This window comes from Littorina saxatilis, linkage group LG5 (assembly GCF_037325665.1).
Source record: "Littorina saxatilis isolate snail1 linkage group LG5, US_GU_Lsax_2.0, whole genome shotgun sequence".
Taxonomy (NCBI): domain Eukaryota; kingdom Metazoa; phylum Mollusca; class Gastropoda; order Littorinimorpha; family Littorinidae; genus Littorina; species Littorina saxatilis.
The window spans coordinates 55,835,621-55,857,403 of NC_090249.1; the positions used below are offsets into that span (position 1 = coordinate 55,835,621).

Consider the following 21,783-nt stretch of genomic DNA (forward strand, 5'->3'; position numbering starts at 1 on the left):
TGCAAACAGCCAACCAAAACAAACTAATAGTTCAACCAAGTAAACAAACTTTCTTTCTGGAAACAACTGATATACACGGTCATAACTCCAAGAACCCAATGCGGAGCCGGTGTAACACGTGAAAATTACTCCCACAAGACTGATTTTTTACTCCAGAGTAAACATTTCGGACGAAAATGTTACTCCCTTTACGAAAAAAGTACTCCTCCATAACACGAGAAAAAAAAACTCCCCACGACAGGTGAGTTCTGAGTAAGCATTTCGTACAAAAATGTTACTCCTCTGACGAATAAATAACGAATAAATTACTCCACCCTGACACGAGCAATTTAACTTCCCATGCCAGGTGTTCGAAACTTTTACTCCCTTGTCCCCTGTTCACTGTCTTGGTGGTGGAAGGGGTGGAGGGAGGGTAGCGCGACATTCTTTTGCGCGAGATCACATACATGTATTGGCATTATCCCTTCGCCCGCATCCCATTTTCGCGTACGAGATATTTAGTGGAAGAAAAAAAACAAGTCGCGTAAGGCGAAATTACAACATTTAGTCAAGCTGTCGAACTAACAGAATGAAACTGAATTCACTGCATTTTTACAGCAAGAGCGTATACTCGTAGCATCGTCAGTCCACCGCTCGATGCAAAGGCAGTGAAATTGACAAGAAGAGCGGGGTAGTAGTTGCGCTGAGAAGGATAGCACGCTTTTCTTTATCTCTATATTCTTTTTAACTTTCTGAGCGTGTTTTTAATCCAAACATATCACATCTATATGTTTTTGGAATCAGGAACCTACAAGGAATAAGATGAAATTGTTTTTAAATCGATTTCGGAAATTTTATTTTAATAATAATTTTTATATTTTTATATTTTCAGAGCTTGTTTTTAATCCGAATATAACATATTTATATGTTTTTGGAATCAGAAAATGATGAAGAATAAGATGAACGTAAATTTGGATCGTTTTAAAAACAAATTATTTTTTTTACAATTTTCAGATTTTTAATGACCAAAGTCATTAATTAATGTTTAAGCCACCAAGCTGAAATGCAATACCGAAGTCCGGCCTTTGTCGAAGATTACTTGGCCAACATTTCAATCAATTTTATTGAAAAATGAGGGTGTGACAGTGCTGCCTCAACTTTTACAAAAAGCCGGATATGACGTCATGAAAGGTATTTATCGAAAAAAAGAAAAAATCGTCCGGGGATATCATTCCCAGGAACTCTCATGTCAAATTTCATAAAGATCGGTCCAGTAGTTTGGTCTGAATCGCTCTACACACACACACACGCACAGAGACAGACACACACACACACACACACACACACACACACACACACACACACACACGTACACACATACACCACGACCCTCGTCTCGATTCTTCCTCTACGTTAGAATATTTAGTCAAAACTTGACTAAATGTAAAAATGAGGAGTAAAAATTTCGTGGAGGGAGTAATTTTTTCGTGCCTTAGGGAGTTCTTTTCACGTAGGAAAGGTGTTCTCGGAATAAGAATTTCGTACGAAATTTTTTACTCCGGAGTAAATTTTTTGTGGAGTAAAGATTTCGTGTTACACCGGAAAAACAGGTCTGTTCAGCATCTTGAAAACACTGATTTAAACGGATTTGCCCAACAAATAACCTTTCCAAATTACTCTAACAGTTGCACAGTTTGGCTAATGGGCTAAAATGATAGCATCACAGAGCAGAAAGACTGCAGGGTTCTCTCGACTTTCTGAAAGTTTGCTTTATAACCTTCAAAGAGAAAATCAAAATCCTATAGTGACTGACAAACCCCAGAAAATGCACAACCATGCACGTACTCCTTTACAAATACAAACTCAAACTTTGCACTTAAAGAACATTTAATTTGAATAAGTCAGAAGAACTGATTTCGCACTTTTCTCCGCAAAACTGCTATTTTGTGCGCGAGATACTATGAACTGAGGTGATAACAAAATCAGTTTTATAAAAGTTCCGATGCCTATTGTGCATTCTTGTGAACGTTGTATGTATAGCCACTGCCAAAATGACAGCAGCAGGCTGAACTTTTCATGTTTTGAAATCAGAAGTGCACTAAATCAGAAAACAAAACACAACAGTTTGAAATCGGACATTCGGTTTGGGCAGGTAATTTGTGTCAGTCACAGTCAGTATGTTGTGTGTGTGCGCGGCACGCGTCAGTGCTCGCGCGTGTTTGTGTGTTTCAGTGAGTGTGTGTGTGTCAACATGTGTGTGTGTGTGTGTGTTTGTGATAAATGTGTGTGTGTGGTGTGTGTGTGTGTACGGTGTGTGTGTGTGTGTCAGTGACGGTGAGTGGCCGGTGTGCGTGTGTCACGGTGTCAGTGTGTATGTGTGTGTGTGTGTGTGAGCGGTTGTGCCGTGTGTGGTGTGTGCCAACTGATGTAGAGAAGCCGCTTCTACAACAGGACAGTTGCTTGGGCCCACTTTTAACTAATGCAAGATGAACACCACAAAACAAAACTTTTTTTAATTTTACATTGTAATATCATAACTGTTTCCCCTGGTTGAATACCAAACTGACGGCGTTTTAAATGACGTGATGGAATTTTAGTTGCGACATCCTCCACAAAAAATTATCCGCTCATGAAGTAATGACGAAAATATACTGATAAGCGGTTCAGTTTGCAATCATGTGCACACACTAGAAACAGTGTCGACATTTTCCTTAATAAATTATCCTGATGTAGTAATTACGGAAATACTGACTTAATATTGATTCCGTTTCAAGTGTAACTTGAGCAAAGACTAAAAACAGTTTCCTTATTCTTTAATTATTCCTATGCAGTTACTGTGCGTATTTATCGAAAACAATTCTTGACAGAAATCATGGTTGTACATACACGTTTAAAACACAGAAACAAGAAACAATTAGATCGGCAGAGAAAGAGGGAGAAGGAAATGTCAGGAAGTTCGCACAATCAGTGTCTCTCAAGTTTCAAGTTTCAAGTTTTTTATTAGTCCATAACCCATGGGGGCATTTTGAACAATAAATACAATCAATACAATCATGATATATGCTAATATAATAAATAAAAAAATTAAAAAAATTAAAAATTTATGAAAAACTGTTACAAATTCTATTAATAAAGTCCAAAATATTCTTTAGCAATTTCTTTTTCTCAGTAGCAAACAACTTTTTAAATTTAAGTGCATTAGGTTTTTTTCCAATAGTAAGGTGGTAAGAACTCAGCTCTTTCTTCTTTGAAAAAATCACAGACAAATAAATAATGGAATTCATCACCTATGTCTTGCGATACACATTTGGTGCAAGTTCTTTCTGACCTCGGGATGTTAAGATAACGTTCTTTCTGAACAGGCAAATTGTTGTTTAATGTTCTAAACTTCATCATTGAAACACATTGCTGATATGGCTGGTGTGTGACGTAGTCTTCACATGCAAAAATATTTTTGAACATTCGATAATTCCAAAACATATTTTTTGTTCCAATTTCTGTAAACCATTTATGGATATACTGGTCATACAAGCTTCTTTTTACTTTCTTTTTAAACCATGTGCTTGAGTATTGAACATTTTCTTGAAAAGTCCAAAGGCCAGAGAGACCAATTTCATTTAAGTTTTTTTCAATGAAACATAAATAATTGGATTCAATCATCTTGTTGATATACAATTTATAAGTAAAGCAATACACAATACTTGAAAATTTATTTGTATGAATAGGACTAATCAGTTTATATCAATAGCAAAGCATTCTACATTTCATATTAACATCTAGTGGATATCTTCCAAGTTCACCAAATATCATAGCATTTGGAGTTGATTTTTTTAGTTTGAAAACAATTTTATAAAAACGCAATTCGGAAGTTTAGTAGCAAGTTCACAGGAACCAAAACCCCATACTTCACATCCGTACAGTAAAACTGGAGCAATCATTTTATCGAACAGGTCAACTTGTATGTCCTCAGGCAGTGACAATTGTCTACAAGTGCGCAAAAGAACAAACATTGCCCTTGAGGCACGATCATATAGATTCTTCTGTGCGACTGAACATTTATTATTATAATTAATCTTAAGGCCCAAGTACATTACATCAAACACTACTTCAATTAAATTGCCATTATACGTAAACAGTGGTTTATTTCTAATTTTACCTCTGGAAAAAACTATAACTTTCGTTTTGTTTACATTAATATTTAGACGCCATTTCCATCGAACGCAGAAGAAGAAGAAGAAGACGCCATTTTAAACAGTATTCGTGCATTTTGTTTAAACATTCTTGCAGGTTTTTTTCATACTCTGAGCAGATCACAGTATCATCCGCATACAGTAATAAAAACATTTGAAACAAAGCATGTACATCAGTATCATCCATTCCAACCACAATAGCCTCTCTTGACATAGATTGTAAACCATTACTGTTTTCTAACAGAAAAGGCTTTAGTTAATTTAAAAATAGAGCAAAAAACAACGGTGACAAGTTTTCCCCTTGTCTAACTCCACACAAACTGGGAAAATATCCAGAACACTCAATCTGAGGCTCTCAGCTCTTTGACATTGTCTCCGTCTGGCTCATTTTTTTTTCTGTAGACTGTCTGTCTGCCCTGTCTATATCTCCGTCTTTCTGTCTCTCTCTCCCTCTTTCTGTCTCTCTCTCCCTGTTTCTCACTCTGTCTCTCTTTCTCTCTCTCTCTCTCTCTCTCTCTCTCTCTCCTACTCTCTCTCCGGCTCTCTCTCTCTCCCTCTTCAACACCCTCTCTCTCTCCCTCACTCTCTCTCTCCCTCTCTCTCCCTCTCTCTCTCTCTATCTTCCTCTCTCTCTCTCTCCCCGGTCTCTCTCTCTCTCTCTCTCTCTCTCTCTCTCTCTCTCTCTCTCTCTCTCTCTCTCTCTCTCTCTCTCTCTCTCTCTCTCTCTCTCTCTCTCTCTCTCTCTCTCTCTCTCTCATTTGATTTGACTTTAATTTGATTTGCACATTTTTGCTTTGCACCTAGTCATAAACATTTATAAACTACAATGTTTCTATATAATGCGCTTATGTACATAAACTTAAACTATTTTACTAATTATGTATGTATGTAGTAGTAGTTATTATAGTAGATTTAGTCCCTCTTTAGGGCGAGGGCCAGATGCAAAAAAGTATACCCATGCTTATTCTGTTACCCTCGTAAAATAAAGAATTGTCATTGTCGTTGTCATTGTCATTGTCTCTCTCCCTCTTTCTCTCCTTCGGTATCATTTCAGTTTCCATCCGCGCATGGCCGGACTAGGCGAAGAGGAGGGGGGGGGGGGTGTTGCCAGTGGTGGCCCAGGGGGATGTCACCCCTGGCGGCAGGGGCGGATCAGTTCATTTTATGGGTGGGTTTTTTTCAAAAGTATATTGTGAAGATATGGGTGTGAAGGCGCAAAGCGCCGAGCCGACGGCGCGAAGCGCCTAGCTTGCTAGGGGGGTCCGGGGGCATGCTCCCCCGGAAAATTTTGAAAAAAAGGATGCAAAATGGTGCAATCTGGTGCATTCTGAGGATGATCATTACCAGTTTCAGGCAGCAGATTTTGTCACTGATTAATACCCCAAAAATTGAAACTCAATGTAAAATAAAGAAATGCATACCTCATTCAATATTTTTATTTTTTGGCTGGGGGGGGTCCGGAAACCCAAGAACCCCCCCCCCCCCCCCTCGTTGTGGGGGTCAGGGGGCGAAGCCCCCTGAAGCTGATGGGTAGGTCATATTATGAGATAGGAAAATGGTCGCTCCTTGCATGAAACGGCATAAAATAAGCAATAATAAAAAAAAAATTAAATAAGTAAGGTACATGTTTAGGCTAGGGGGGGGGGGGGGGGTTGCGCAACCCCCATAACCCCCCCCCCCCCCCCGGTAGTCCGGCCCTGCCGCGCATGGGGTATTCATAGATCACATGAATAAAATTAAAATATTTTATTGTAATTCTTTACCGTGAGAAGTGGGGCAAAAACTGAAGCACACGGATCCGTGGTCAAATTAATTTACTCCCCAAATATCAATTGTCTTTTTACGTTATTGTATATTTGCTATGATTTGTTTTGTTTTTATTATGAATGAATTATCATTGGCAAGTGTCAAAACCTAAAAGATGTACCTCTTTTGTCAAAAGTGCTGGATGCAAAAGGCATGATTAATGTTTATTTTTCTATTGACATAAAACAACTCCTCCCCCGCTCAACACCCCCCCCCCCCCCTCCGCATTGTCGTTCTTTCAAGTCACCCCTGTGAGGGCACCAAACCATGCAGCGGCATCCGCACCGCGTCAAGTTTAGTTTGGGGTATTCTACTAGACTGAGTTTCCCGTAAAGGTGACCATTATTAATTTCTGTGCGCATGTGTGTTGACATTCAACGTCAGATGTCATAATCACTGACACTGACGTCTTAGTTTCGATGCTTCCTTGAGGGGAGATTCCACTCTAGAAATAGATTGTGCTTCTCCAAAAGGAAAACCGTGTGTGACTTGCGGCGTCACTGAAATTGGGAATGTTCTATTTTGTCTGCTGGTTTCCCTAATTTAGGCATTGTCCTTAAGACCATATGATGCTTGTCTAACTTGGTCAAAGCTATTCGGGTGATGTTTGTTAGTGTGTTTCCGCCTAAGGTTGGTCTTCTTTTGTTCCACCACCCCCGACGTCTTTCTGACGGTAGGCCTACTCTTCTTCCGTAATTCAGTGACATTTCACTGAGGTGTAACCCTCCCCCGCCTCTGGTTCATTCAGTGTTTTTTCCCATTGTTTCTTCCCTCTTTCGTACCCTGTGAGAAAATGAGCGTTCTTGTGACGGAAGAATATATATATATAGTGGGTTTTTTCCCCCCTTCTATTCTGTAATTGTGACGTACAAATCATCGAAAATGTACAGAAAAAAGTCACAGTACCATGCATTTACCATCACTTTTTGTCTGCCGGCGTGTATCATGCGGTTTGCTCACTCACGCGATAGATTTAAGTTCTTGTATATATTTCGTTTTGTCTATATGAAACTGAAATTACATAACTTGACTTTAACCTTTTATTTTAACGTCTATATTCTGATATTCAATCTGAGGCCATAAAAAAAGGGGACCCCAACCAACGCCCCCCCTCCCCCACTTCGTTTCCTATCGATATATTTGACGCACCCGGTTTCACACGGGCCACAAATGACAGGAAAAGCCAACACTTGTAATAAACAAAATCACTTTGTCCAGTCAGTCAACTTATTTTCTACACTCAGTACCTCTTTCCTTTTCAAGCAGCATTGTTATTGGGAAATAATAATAAAGGGACATGTCTGAATTGTAATCACGTGTTTTGTTTCAGTCGTTTTTGTGGGTTTTTTTCAGTCTTTCTGTGCCGGTGTGCCCAGTGCGTGTTTTTAATTGTTGTTTACCATTATTTCTTCGTCTTTTTTTATTTCTTCTTGCTATTTTTTGTTTGTTTGTTCTTTTGTTGTACAGGTCCAAATACAAACCTCTCCAGACTCTCCTTTTCTCTATTTAGTTTTCTGTCAGGTTTTGTGTCTATTAGTCCGTTCTTCCTTCTATCTGTTTCCTTTCTTTTCGCGGAGCTCTGTGTTTTGCTGCGTTTTTCCTAAGCTCCGCTTCAGTTTACTTCACGAACAAAATCAAACCTCCCCAGAGAAGTTGTTCTTGTTTTATACTGCCGTTTTGGCACCCCTCTTGTGTAGTACTACTTACTGAGTTCTAGTTGGTGCGCCTAGGTCAAATTAAGTGACACTGACAAACATGTAAGAAGTTTACTAAGTTGACACGACTGGGAAATCTTAAGGCGGTGACAGACCGCAGAGAGACCGACAAATTTCAATCACGGAAGGGCAGAGGGAAGACTAAGAACAGACATCGACCAAAAAACAGTCATTGCCTTAATCCGCTCCGCCGGAAACTGCTCGTTCGCCGCTGAGAGTTGAAAACTTTAACCCAGCGTACGTCTTAGTGTGTGGGATTATCGCTCTAATACATGAATAGTAATATTCTTATCCGCTTTATAACGAAAGTCTGATTTAAAGAGTTTTGTTTTCCCTTTTCTTGACGACCGTGTGGTACCAAAAACATTTTGAAGTCTTTTCCGTGTAGTGTTCCAAAATGCCGCGTGACTTTCTTGCTCTTGCGATCGGCCATGTGCCGCACCCCCTTTTTGTGACATCATCACAACGTGTGGGTATCTCCCTGCGGCTAAAAATAGCTTGATGACTTCACCCGAAAGGAATGCGGTACACAGAAGTGTGTGTAGTGCTGCGTGTACAAGACTTGTCGGCGCATTTGAGTGTGGCTGACCCGGTTAGAAAAAGCGCAGGCAAAACAGCGACTTTTTGAACCAAATCGAGTCATTCGAATTTGAAATAAAAACGTGCGATTGTTGTAGTGCACTGTTTTGCTTTTGGTGCAATCACTTGAATTGTACTTGTAGACTAGATAAAGTAGATTGAGACTGAAAAAAATAACTGAAGCAAAGGCGCAGTATTTCATTTTCTCGCTCGTTCTGTTGTTTCCCCCCCATTGCGGAGTAGTACTTTGTCTGTCTTCGGGTGCTGTTTTCTGGAGAGGGGGTGGGGTGGGGGTTGGGGGTTGTTAGACAGATAAAGGTTTAAATGTCAGTTGTGAGTATATATATTAGATCAGTTACTGAGTTTTACATGTCAAAAAGAAAGTGGTTTGTTTGTGAGTTGTGATTAGGGCAGCTAACTTCACCCAAAATGTACAGACCTGTCTACCCCGACACACAATTCTATAAAATCGGCGTGTTTATCGTCAAAACAGAAACGCAGTAAGAAAACATAATTAGTGATTGTCCCCGATTAATAGCCCATAAAAAGAATTCAAAACCTTTCGATGGTGATTTACTCGGTTGTTCGGTACAGCGTAAACACCTGTTAATTAATACCCCCGCCGGATTGAAGCCTCACTCACTGATTTTTATTCTCTAAAAAAAAATAAAAAAATACATGTACCCCCAATTTAAGACTCCCTCCTGTTCAGATCCGATTTTGTCTTTTTCTTAAGGTCTTAACAATGGGGTTCCACTCTAGCGATCAAAAAGCATAAAGGAGTTCCTCGGGTCCACCAAAATTAGAGCCATTTGTTTGCCCTGTACACTGAAATAGACACTGGGTGTACTCAGGGACCTGACTGGGTTTTCCAGCCCCTCTTGTTGAATAGCTTTGATTGTGGTTTTAGTAGTGCTTGTTGAATAGCAGTTTTAGTAGAGTTTTATGTGCTTGTCACACTCAATAGTCCCCAAGGCCCTGTCTACTTCAAGTTCAACCAGTAAGTTGTAAGCTCTGATCAGTTTGAGCCCTAGAATCAGACTCCTTTACTTTACATATTGTCTCTGTGTCCCCCCCCCCCCCCCTGCTTTTAACTCATAGTATTCAGGGCCCTGTCTAATCAAGCTTATTTGATTTTGTTATACAGTGGAACCCCCCTTTTAAGACCCCACAATTTAAGACTCCCTCCTTTTTAAGACCTTGTTTTCTCAGACTTTCTGTTCATAACCTCTGTAAAATTACCCCCATTTTAAGACTCCCTCCTTTTTAAGACCTTGTTTTCTCAGACTTTCTGTTCATAACCTCTGTAATATTTTAAGACTCCCTCCTTTTTTTAAGACCTGATTTTCTCAGATTGTTTTTGGTCTTAAAAGAGGGGTGCCACTGTAGTAATACACACCTGCAGTAGGTTTCTTTATTATCCTGTTTGTGTGTGTGTGTGCGTGTGTAATGTTTTTATTCTGGGAGGAGGGTATGTGTTCACTGTTAATCTGAAGATCACGGTTGAATATCTGCATTTTTATTTTTATTTTTAATTAAGATTTGGGCATTCAGCAAGAAGTTGTGGATGTAACTGTAAGAAAACTTTCATTTCAATGTCAATACCACAGTTTCCCTCTATTCTTTGGAAGGCTATGGTATATATATATGCAGATAGATCTTGCCCAAGCACAAAATGCATCAGGCCACTGATGCCTAGATTAAAAAGCCAATTTCTGGTTTTTGTGTGTGTGTCGTTTTTTTTAATCTCTTAATCATAGTGTGTGTCTGCTTTGATGTTTGAAATGCACATAAATAAGTCAGACAAAAGAGAGGAAAAATTAAAACAACAAAACTCTCTTCCCTTCTTTGATAGATTGTTTTTTAAAAATGAATTAAAGGTGAAAAATGGAAGCTAATGAGACAAGCAGTTTTTTCAGTGCACCTCCACGATCAATACAGACTGTGGGCGCAGAAACCAGAAAAATAATTGCTTATTCACTTTCAGACTGTTCCCGGGGGCATGAATGTGTAATTATGTGCAAGATCCAATTTTTTATCATAAATTTGATTGCTTTTAGAGGTGACCGAGGGAGTGTGTGTGCGTTTTCTTTACTGAAAAAGGTTTAAAAAAAAAAGAAAGACGAAGATCGCACTGCCTACTTCTATTTTAAATGTAATCTAACATCAGAAAGCCTTTTTTGTTATATATTTTTTTAAAACTTGTTTTCCCAGTGATGCATACACAGTTTAAAAATGTCTCACTTGCCACATATTCGTCTAAAGCCACACAAAAAAAATGTTGGTTTAGGGTAATGTGACCAAAAACAATAGGGTCGGTAGGTAGGCTTTTTATTTTTTTATCTAAATTTTTGCTTTTAGTTGACCTCATCATAATATGAAAACATCACAAACACCATTTTGTCTCAAGCTCTTGAATTGTATTGAACGGTTATATTAGTTGTTACAAAGTTTTAATAGTAAGAGTGTCAATGTTTCCTGCAGACTAAGCTTCAACAAAATGGGAGAAAATAAATTACTTTTTGAGAAATGACAAAAAAGTGTTAGGGTCGGCAAGAAAAAATAGAGTTGGTTGGGTTACCCTAAACCAACTTTTTTTTTTGCCTAATGATTTAAACCATTCAATCAACCAGTACATCAGCAAAGTTTTATGTGCTTTAGCCAATTTTCCTTTTGACTACATTTACTGATTTAGTGAACACTATGATATATATATGAATGCATGTCCCCCAAGAACTGTGATGAGCTGGCCTTCACAACTGCGACCTGCATAAAGCTGTGAAGTGTTTGAAATCAGTGCACTATGCAGCTGAAGAATTGATCTGTGTCTTAAAATTTGAAAAATTAGTTTTGCCACCATGTACTTCTAAGATCAAATCTGTCTGCAGATTTTCATGTTGTTTCACACACACATACACACACAGAGCCATACATGCACATGTATACCCTTACAGTTACACACGCATTCATGAACACGATAAAAAAGACAGAAGGCAATCTGAGTCAATTTAGCAACATGGTATTGTATTCACTTATGCATGATATCCTTTTTTGTGAGGAGAATGAATTAAATGATCACATGCCGACTTCGTAAAAAGTCAATGAGAATTTGGAATGAAACAATACCTTGTCATTAAAATAATGCAATTTGCAAATGCAACATAAATGTAGAATAACATTATATAAATCATCTCGTTCACTCTACATCCAGTCATAATCATATCACTTATCAGTTCACATTTATACGTCAACTTTGGCCACGTTGTCTTGCATACGCAAATCCACAGAATATAATTTACATCCACTGGATCACAGATCAGTCTGTTGAACACTCAACAAGCATACAGTCAGTTCAGTCATAACATCGTTAGCTGCGGAAGAGAGCGTGCCACTCAGCAACACTATATTATGTCACGGGAAACACAAAGCACCTCGTTCTAATAAAATGCACAAAGCAGCAGGATGTAGCTTACCAGTGTCAGGTCACATTGGAGTTATGTCCATGGGGTGAGTGTCAATAAAAAAGTCACAGCAGGACACACCAAGCACTATAAGGACAAGTTCTGTGTCACCATGATTTGACACCCGCTGCTGACGTGCTCTACGATCTGCTGCTTGAGTTTCATCACCTGCTCCCTGAGACTGGTAGCGGTGGTCAGTAAGTCACCGTTCTGTCCCTTCAAGTCTTTGACACGATCTTCAAGGCGTGATATTCTCTCCAGTTTTCGCGTGCGACACTTCCTGGCAGCGACACGATTCCTGGCCCGCTTCCTCTCCAGCTTGATCCTCTCCTGCGACTCCATGTTGATGGGGGAGAGAGGCGGAGAGGAGCTGAGGCAGGGGACGGTCTGAGGTTCTTCCTCGAGCTTGGGCAGGCGGATGTCCACCACGGGGGCAGAGTGCTGCAGGTGGGAGGGCAGGGAGGCCTTAGAGTGGGCCACCACCCCACCGGCCGAAGACACGGGGAGGGTGGCCGAGGCAGTGGACAGGACGACCCCGTTGGGCAGAGTGGTGGTGGCGTTGAGCTGATGCAGGCTGGTGGCCACGGGCAGGCTGGAGCTCTGGGTCACAACTGAGTTGGGAGGGAAGGACGGACCCAGAGCGTTGGTGGCGTTGGAGATGACCGCTTTGGCCGCTTCCACCACTTGAGATGAAGTGACCGGCAAGCCTCCGGACTCGGGCTGGCCGGACTGAAGCTGCGCCAAAGCGTCGACGAAGCCCCGAGCGTAGGCTTCCTGTTCCTCTGTAACGAACTTGGGAAAGATGAACGACGTCGGGGTGGGAGTTGTGGTCACCAACCCGTTTGCCTGAATGATCATTTTCTCAAGCTCGGGCGACGCCAGTTTCAACATGTGTAAGTCTGGCGACTGCAACAGGGTTGAAGTTTTCTTCGCTTTAGAACCTGCACCATTGAAGTCTAATGTCATGTTTCGTTTGAGCCGCTTGACAGCGGAGTCCGGTCCTTCGCTCATAATGTCGTACATCGAAGCTTCCATTTTTACTGAAGGCACCCGGAGATCCAGTTTGGAAGGCTATGTGTTGTCACTGAGATAGAACCAGTCAGTAAGATGACTCACAGGGTGGAATATACGGGGAACCCGGCAGTGGCGAACAGCGATTCGTTCCAACGTTCACTTATCAAGAGTAACTGCTTGCCTGAGTTCTCGTCCGTGTAGTAAGGCCGCTAGTGTGAAATCTTGTATTTAACTCGTGAGTCATGTAGTTAATTTTAGAATGACATCATGTACGAAGACTTTCATTGGCTAAAAATGACATCATATGTCACGTGGTCTCACATTGATGGGAACCCCGATTGGTCGATAAGATGACGTAGCGGTTTTAGATGCATTGTGGGATCGATTTTGTGCAGTCCGTCATGTATTTTGTGTTACTAATTTTGGAGCCGTGGAGCCCTCGCAGTCGTCTGCTTCAGAGCATGCTTCAGAGGCATACTTTTTCGTGTTTTTGTAAATTTCATATACATGTACTACGATTTTTGTTTTGTTTCTGGACGAACGAATATGTATAAGCTAGGGAGCTTGACGAATGACCACTTGCCCTGAACTGTTTTGCTTGCTTTTAACTTATAAAAGTGTATGACCCAGTCGTAGTGCTGAGGCAGTAGTCTAATCTGACCTCGATCGGTCCTGAAGTTAAAAAAAGTCCCAAGAAACATATTTTTGTTGGGGTGCTGCAGTTCATTCGTACATAATACACAGGACATAAGACATAAAAAAGCAATTAGTGCCTACATTGAGGACATGTTACTTATTACCGACGACCAGAATGAAATGGACCAACAACAATTTTGTTTGGATTTGGAAATTCCCTCTTTCCTCACAACTGGTCGATGAGTCATACTCGCGTGCTGAAAAAGTAGAACGTGTACAAACAGGCACACGAAAACGTATTGATTATTTAGGAGCTCGTTTGTGCTACTGCTAATAGTTAGTTGAAATGGTTGATTGTTTTCAGAAAGTACGTATTTAGTGTTAATATCACCACTGGATGGTCAGTGTGTTACAGAAAGCTTACTACTAATACCATACCTGACCACCTGAATATTTTAATTAAATCCCAGTTGTTTTTATAGACAGTAGATAATTATAGTTCCAATTGACCACAAGATAAATTTGTCTTGAAATTCTAGAATAATTTGTCTACTAACTTACAAAGCCCCCACCCTTGAAAATAATACAGATTTTTAATGGAGTCTAAATCAGTAAATGACAAAATCCTGGCACAGTTTTAGTACCCTCTTCCCCTTCATCCTACTAGCTCTTAGCAGGCCCCCATATAAAAGACCCCTCCCCCCCCCCCCCCCAAAAAAAAAAGAAAGGAATATCAAAAGAACACACATGTTAAGAGAGACAAAGCTGTAGGTACATGTACACAATAAATACAGAAATGTTTCTTCATAGGCTAAAAAAAAAGTAATTTAGAACTACCGACGACTTGTTTTTTGTTATGTTTTTCTTAAACTTCTTCCCGGCCTTAGCCCCGCCCCCACCACTTCATGCATACCCAAGGGATGTGGTTTGGCGTTGTCAGTTGGCAACATTTATTTTAAATCTCTAAAAACTTTGCTATCATTTGGGTAACTTTTTCCCAGTGTGAAGGATGACGACAAGGACTGTCTGAAACTGTGGCAACTTTAATGGCAATTTCGTTGAAGAAAACGAAATCCTAGCCAGATCCTTATGTACTGTATTTGGTCCTTATCCATACAATATCTTTCATCAATATCTTTGAATTCTTTTAGTGACCACCAATGGCAAGCACCAGCTCATCGGTCAGTCGGCATGAACCACAAAGATCTTCATCGAGTTCCTCCCAGCTGAACAGGAGGGGTCAAGCGTTGGGCAGCAGTACAATTGACCATGAGGACGATGGAAGTTTGTGTAGCGAAGACGTTCAAGTCCACCAAGCTGTGCCTAGCAGTGCCGTTCAAAGCTCTGCACAGCGAGATGTAAGAGGGGAGGGGGGTTCAGATTACAGTAAATTCATTGTGATATATTTTTCTTTGTGTCGGTTTTTTTGGCAAGGAGGTTATTTATGTTTATTTAACAAATAAGAAAGAAGACTGAGTACAAATTGTATAAAAGTAAATAAACAGAACGGAGTAAAGTAATTCAAATATCATTCATTCATTTTCTTGAATATTATAAATTCTCCTGTTCTCAGTTAAATAAGTAAAACAACAGAAAAAAGGAAACAAAGTTTAAAGTAAGTTAGACTTATTTTATGAAAAATACTAATTGGTTTTATTTTGTAAGCCATAGTAGCCTGTTTAGGGTAAGAAAATAACTTTACTTTCTGGCTCAGAAAAAGGACAGAATAAAAGCACCTCGATCATGGTATGATGGTATGTTCATTATTTTTACACAAAGAGTAATTTCAGAGAAAGATATACATATAGAGAGAGATATATATTAAGCAACACACATTAACACACAGAATAACATAAATACATATACATGTAAACACAAGAAAAGGAACATGATCAAATAAAAAACCACCTGCCAACTACAGAAATGATAAACGCAAATACATGAAAAGGAAAATGCACGTTTTACAAAATAAAGTAACTGCAGCTAATGGAGAATTGAATAAACACACTGACTGCTGTTTGAACTTCTCAGTTCAAGATCTGTGATGTGTCACTGACTGATTCAGAACTCGGACAAGCAAACTCTAAGCGGAAAGTTGTCTGAACTTTTTTGTTTGAAGCAAAATTGTGACCCTCCACCACGGAATGAGTCGCATGTCACCTCGCTCTGCTCTGCGCTAGGCTTAATATATAAGTCCGGGGGATGTATGGTAACAGTGTGAGGGTCACCTTAGTCACAGGCTTATAACTCAAAAAGTTTTCGCTCTTTTCTAAAACGGGTTTCACCACTGGATAGAGCATAAAAAACTCTGTAGGAAAATGTAAAAATATGAAAATCATGAAAAGGTGACATGCGACTCATTTCCTGGTGGAGGGTCACAATTGGGAAAGGCACATTTCCTCTACAGATCATGTCAGATGTTGCCATATGTTTTATGAAAGAAAGTTAAAGATATACATGTGACAGTTGGTAGTACTAGTATACACGTTGTCTGCCTGGTTGATTTAGTAGACCATTTGACTACATCAATGATATATATTGAGTTGAACAATGGCCATGCCAAGTGGTTTGTACTGAGTTTGCATGACAACCTTGTGAATAACCCAGATTGAAATCACATTGTGTTGGAAGGTTTGTAATGGGAAACTGATAAAAAAACCAACTGAGATTGAAAAGGTTGAGATTAAATTGAAAGTTGTTTCCTCATTTTAAGGCTTGCTTTGAACATTTGGGTATCTGTACAGCCGGTTTTCAAGTATTAGCTTGGAACATAAAGAAACACATTTATTTATGATTTAAATAGTCAAACAATGGTAACATTATCAAATGTTTTAAACTCATCTCTGTGCAAGGCTGATTGTGAAATTTGTATCAACTTCTTGCTCTTCTGGAAGATGTTGTGCTTGAATAAATGAGCTTATACAGTAAATAACAGTGACTCATATTTCTAAGAGCAACCTCTTAGTCACAGTTGTATTCCGTTGAAAATGTGATTTTTAGGTGCAGAACATTTGATAGATGGGATCTTGAAATGAAGAAAATGTCGTTGTTACATATTCATATGTACTTTTAAAAATGTTTTGCTTTCATAAATTATTGTGGTCATTAGTTGGGATTTCTTCTTCTTCTTGTCGTTCGCTGAGTTGGGATTTCCAACAGTAAGGAATTAAAGAACAGTTTTTGATACAGTGAAACAGACGGGCGCAGTGGCGTGGTGGTAAGACATCGGCCTCCTAATTGGGAGATCGGGAGTTCGAATCCCGGTCGCTGCCGCCTGGTGGGTTAAGAGTGGCGATTTTTCCGATCTCCCAGGTCAACTTATGTGCAGACCTGCTATAGGGACTTAACCCCCTTCGTGTGTACACGCAAGCACAAGACCAAGTGTGCACGGAAAAGATCCTGTAATCCATGTCAGAGTTCGGTGGGTTAAAGAAACACGAAAATACCCAGCATGCCTCCCCCGAAATCGGCGTATGCTGCCTGAGTGGTGGGGTAAAAACGGTCATACACGTAAAAATCCACTCATGCTAAAAACATGAGTGAACGTGGGAGTCTAAGCCCATGCACGAAGAAGAAGAAGAAGAAGAAGAAGAAGAAGAAGAAGATACAGTGAAACCTCTGTTTTAAGACTTTGTCTATATTAAAGTTTAAACCCTCATTTTCATAGGCTTTCCCTTCATAGTGTAAGTAAAGTTACCTGAATTTTAAGACTCGCTCTCTTTTTAAGTTTTACAGACCGAGTTTTTCTCTCCGATGTTTGAAGGTCCTAAAGTAGAGGATTGGCTATAATACTGAGTTATAACTGAGAGGATTCGCTATAATACTGATTTATAACTGAGAGGATTCGCTATAATACTGATTTATGACTGAGAGGATTGGCTATAATACTGATTTCTAACTGAGAGGATTCTCTATAATACTGATTTATAACTGAGAGGATTCGCTATAATACTGATTTATAACTGAGAGGATTCTCTATAATACTGATTTATAACTGAGAGGATTCTCTATAATACTGATTTATAACTGAGAGGATTCTCTATAATACTGATTTATAACTGAGAGGATTCGCTATAATACTGATTTATGACTGAGAGGATTGGCTATAATACTGATTTATAACTGAGAGGGTTTGCTATAATACTGATTTATAACTGAGAGGATTGGCTATAATACTGATTTATAACTGAGAGGGTTTGCTATAATACTGATTTATAACTGAGAGGATTTGCTATAATACTGATTTATAACTGAGAGGATTGGCTATAATACTGATTTATAACTGAGAGGATTTGCTATAATACTGATTTATAACTGAGAGGATTCGCTATAATACTGATTTATAACTGAGAGGATTGGCTATAATACTGATTTATAACTGAGAGGATTGGCTATAATACTGATTTATAACTGAGAGGATTGGCTATAATACTGATTTATAACTGAGAGGATTTGCTATAATACTGATTTATAACTGAGAGGATTGGCTATAATACTGATTTATAACTGAGAGGATTGGCTATAATACTGATTTATAACTGAGAGTCGCAACACAGGAGAAAGCTAGGGAAGTGAACCAGAGCCAGTCTTCACTGTGAGTGCAGCTAGCCCACTTGACCTCCTCGTATCCTAGAAGTATCAACAGGAAGCGTGTACTGGTAAAGGAAAGAAGGATTTCCTTTTCGTCAGTCATGTGAGAGATGCTTGCAGATCATGCTGATGTCATTTGATCTATTTCATTATTGATGGTGGCTGAGCCGTTTGACTATTTTCCTTTTGCTTGTCAGATTGGCTGGGTTCCTTTTAGGATGCTGGATTTACTGTAAACACTGCATTAAAGAGCTTCACACCCTGTTTCATTACATAAAGTTGAAACATTATGATGGATGTTTTAGAAGTAAGACATTGAAAGCAGAATTTTTTTTATCTGTTTTCCTTTTAGAAAAATAGTTTATTCTCTGTGGGCTGCTTTAGAATTGTTTCCGTTCTGTGTTTGTTATGTACGAACCAGGATCCTATCATTAAAACATTGGCCCTCTTAAAATATTTTGTAATTAACGATCATGAAAAACTGCCAGAAACAAGAAACACTTTTAGAAAAACGACAAGCATTTATGTACACCCACACAGACAGACAGGCACACATTGTCAGATAGAAACACAGGCACACACATACATGAAAAATATTTTTAAATAACATTTATAACACTGAATAAATCACATGACAATATAAAAGCAAGTACTGTTATGTTTTTAGCAAGTGTTCTATTTCATATCAGTACAGTTTTTATGAAAACTGCTCAATAGTAGGCATAATGTACAGTCATATGTATCAGAGGACATGCTTGTGTGATTGGTTATAAAGAACCTTTTTTTATCAATCAGGTGCTGCTGAGTTTGGTGTGGCATGGGGGCAAGTTGGGCGTGGCCTACTATGATCTGGATACTCCCCAAGTGTGTTTCATGCCTGACCAGCCCGAACTGGGCGACTTTGTCCTCCTTCAACAGAGTATGGCCTTTTTGCATACAAAAATATTTGTACAGTGGAATCCCCCTTTTAAGACCTCCAAAAATCTGAGAAAATCAGGCCTTAAAAAGGAGGGGGTCTTGGAATAGGGGTAAATTTACAGAGGCTATGAACAGAAAGTCTGGGGGCCCGGTAGCTCAGTTGGTAGAGCACTGGACTTGTGATCGGAAGGTCGCAGGTTCGAATTCGGGCCGGGACGGACACGGGTCAACTTTATGTGCAGACCCAGAGACGGAAGCCATGTCCCACCCCCGTGTCATCACAATGGCACGTAAAAGACCTTGATCATTCTGCCATAAGTGCAGGTGGTTGAATACACCTAAACACGCAGACACCTGGGTAGCGCGACGCCGTTGCTGCTAGCTTTCCACTGGGAGGAAGCGACCCGAATTTCCCAGCGATGGGACAATAAAGTAATGAAAATGAAAATGAAAATGATATAAAACAAGGTCTTAAAAGGGAGGGAGTCTTAAATTGGGGGGTCTTAAATCTTAATTTGGGGGGTCTTAAACGGGGGGTTCCACTGTACTTCATCTTCAGAATTAGTCACAGTCTGACATCAAAACTGGCAAGGTAACACACATCAAAAGTTAGTTTAGGGACTCTATTCATATACAGTGCTACCTGAGATGTTAGCCCCTGTGATGGGAGGACATCTCTCTTCAAAGGACACCTTCTGTTGTCCCTTTGTGTAATAAAATTAAAGTAATATCTTAACCAAGATACGCCTGTCATGCAATGTAGGGACAATCTTGACTGGTCCTTAAGGTGTCCTTTCCTCGCAGGTACCGCTGTACCTATCGTACACTCCACACTACAATGTATTAAACTTGGCTGTATTGAGTATTGCCAGCTAAGTATATCAATTCATTTAACATTTTGCTAAGGTTGGAGGAGAGGCTGGGGGAGTCTTCCACAGCTATTCATAGGGTCACGACATGTTCTTGCAGTGATCTTATACATTTTGCTGATGTTGGAGGAGAGGCTGGGGGAGTCTTCCACAGCTATTCATAGGGTCACGACATGTTCTGGCAGTCATCTTATACATTGGATGTTTTTGATGTAAAAGGAGAACATACAAGACAAATCTTGCTGGAAAGAACAGAATTGGTTCCTCTGGTCCTTTTTCAAGAATCCGTCAATTAGTAATAATGGTAGTGATTTGGCTTTAAGGGCCCAAACTGCAACATTTAATACTGAATGTTGATGTAAAGAACTTTTTCTTTCAGTTTTGAAGGAGATTGAGCCTTCAGCAATCATTTTGAGTTCCAAACAAGATGAACGTCTCCTGAAGATCTTGAAACAAACACGTGAGTTTAATTCAACGAATGTCCATGATTTTAAAATTCTGAATCTGTTCAGTGGTCTCTCTGTTTTTACATTTAGTCAAGTTTTGACTAAATGTTTTACCATAGAAGGGGAATCGAGACCAGGGTCGTGGTGTCTGTGTGTGTGTGTGTGTGTGTGTCTGTGCGTGTCTGTGTGTGTGTAGAGCGATTCAGACCAAACTACTGGACCGATCTGTATGAAATTTGACATGAGAGTTCCTGGGAATGATATCCCCGGACGTTTTTTTCTTTTTTTCGATAAATACTTTTGATGACGTCATATCCGGCTTTTTGTAAAAGTTGAGGCGGCACTGTCCCACCCTCATTTTTCAATCAAATTGATTGAAATTTTTGTAAAGCAATCTTTGACGAAGGCCGAACTTTCGGTATTGCATTTCAGCTTGGTGGCTTAAAAATTAATTAATGACTTTGGCCATTAAAAATCTGAAAATTGTAATAACATATTTTTTTATATAAAAGGATCCAAATTTACGTTCATCTTATTCTACATCATTTCCTGATTCCAAAAACATATAAATATGTTATATTTGGATTAAAAACAAGCTCTGAAAATTAAAAATATAAAAATTATGATCAAAATTAAATTTCCGAAATCGATTTAAAAACAATTTCATCTTATTCCTTGTCGGTTCCTGATTCCAAAAACATATAGATATGATATGTTTGGATTAAAAACACGCTCAGAAAGTTAAAACGAAGAGAGGTACAGAAAAGCGTGCTATGCAGCACAGCGAAACCACTACCGCGCTGAACAGGCTCGTCAGTTTCACTCCGTTATGCACAAGCGGCGGACTACGGTCATTGTGAAAAAATGCAGTGCGTTTAGTTTCATTCTGTGAGTTCCACAGCTTGACTAAATGTAGTAATTTCGCCTTACGCAACTTGTTGTACCTTACTTTTGAACATCTGAATAAAAAGGAACACAAATCTCAAAAGATTTCTGATTTAGAATGGAGTTAAGATTTCAAAGCTGGTTGGAAAGAAAATGATAGAAAACAAGATCTTCTCAAAGAGAAAACCCTTAATCTGAGATTCTGAAAAGAAATGTCACTGTACAGTGGAACCCCCCTTTTAAGACCTCAACAAATCTGAGAAAATCTGGTCTTAAAAAGGAGGGAGTCTTAAAAAAGGGGTAACATTTAAAGAGGTTATCCACAGAAAATTTTGCAAAAGAAAGTTTTAAATCGGGGGTCTTAACAGTCTTTCTACCCCACCTATGTTGACCAAGTTTTTTTTATTCGAGACCAGCTGTGCTGCAGCAGGTCACTCAGAATTGTGGTAACTGTGTAGTAACTGTGTATCAAACGCTGGAATGCAGGCGTTAGATGGACGTTACAGGAAGCGACTGAAGCTAACAGTCTGAGCGGATATATCCGTACCTGGTCAGATAGAGCCATATGAGTGGGTACGGATATATCCGCACCTGGGAGACAAAGAGTTAAAAGGGGGGTTCCAATGTAATGTATACATTTGATTGTGTCTTTTTGTGAATTTTACAGCTGTACATTTTGTGAATTTTAGAGCTGT

General features: G+C 39.4%; 2 protein-coding genes across 3 annotated transcripts in view; one reads left to right on the plus strand and one right to left on the minus strand.

Annotated features, from left to right (window-relative positions):
* Positions 1-11,272: 11,272 nt before the first annotated feature.
* Positions 11,273-12,962, minus strand: LOC138967475 (transcription factor Jun-like). Its single transcript, XM_070340028.1, has one exon. The coding sequence runs from the start codon at positions 12,763-12,765 to the stop codon at positions 11,818-11,820; it is 948 nt and encodes a 315-aa protein (XP_070196129.1). The 5' UTR covers positions 12,766-12,962; the 3' UTR covers positions 11,273-11,817.
* A 182-nt stretch (positions 12,963-13,144) lies between these two features.
* Positions 13,145-21,783, plus strand: part of LOC138967474 (mutS protein homolog 5-like) — a 35,402-nt gene continuing 26,763 nt past the window's right edge. Inside the window, exons 1-4 of one of the 2 annotated variants that reach the window (XM_070340027.1) lie at positions 13,145-13,236; positions 14,532-14,738; positions 18,766-18,889; positions 20,137-20,217. In XM_070340027.1, coding sequence (XP_070196128.1) covers positions 14,541-14,738; positions 18,766-18,889; positions 20,137-20,217 — 403 coding nt within the window. In that variant the 5' untranslated portion in view covers positions 13,145-13,236; positions 14,532-14,540. Of the gene's footprint in view, positions 13,254-14,531; positions 14,739-18,765; positions 18,890-20,136; positions 20,218-21,783 lie in introns of both variants that reach the window. The other variant, XM_070340026.1, reaches the window with a different exon arrangement.

Bases quoted from the DNA above. Each gene is read 5' to 3' on its own strand.
- LOC138967475 (XM_070340028.1), bottom strand. From the start codon at position 12,765: ATGGAAGCTTCGATGTACGACATTATGAGCGAAGGACCGGACTCCGCT.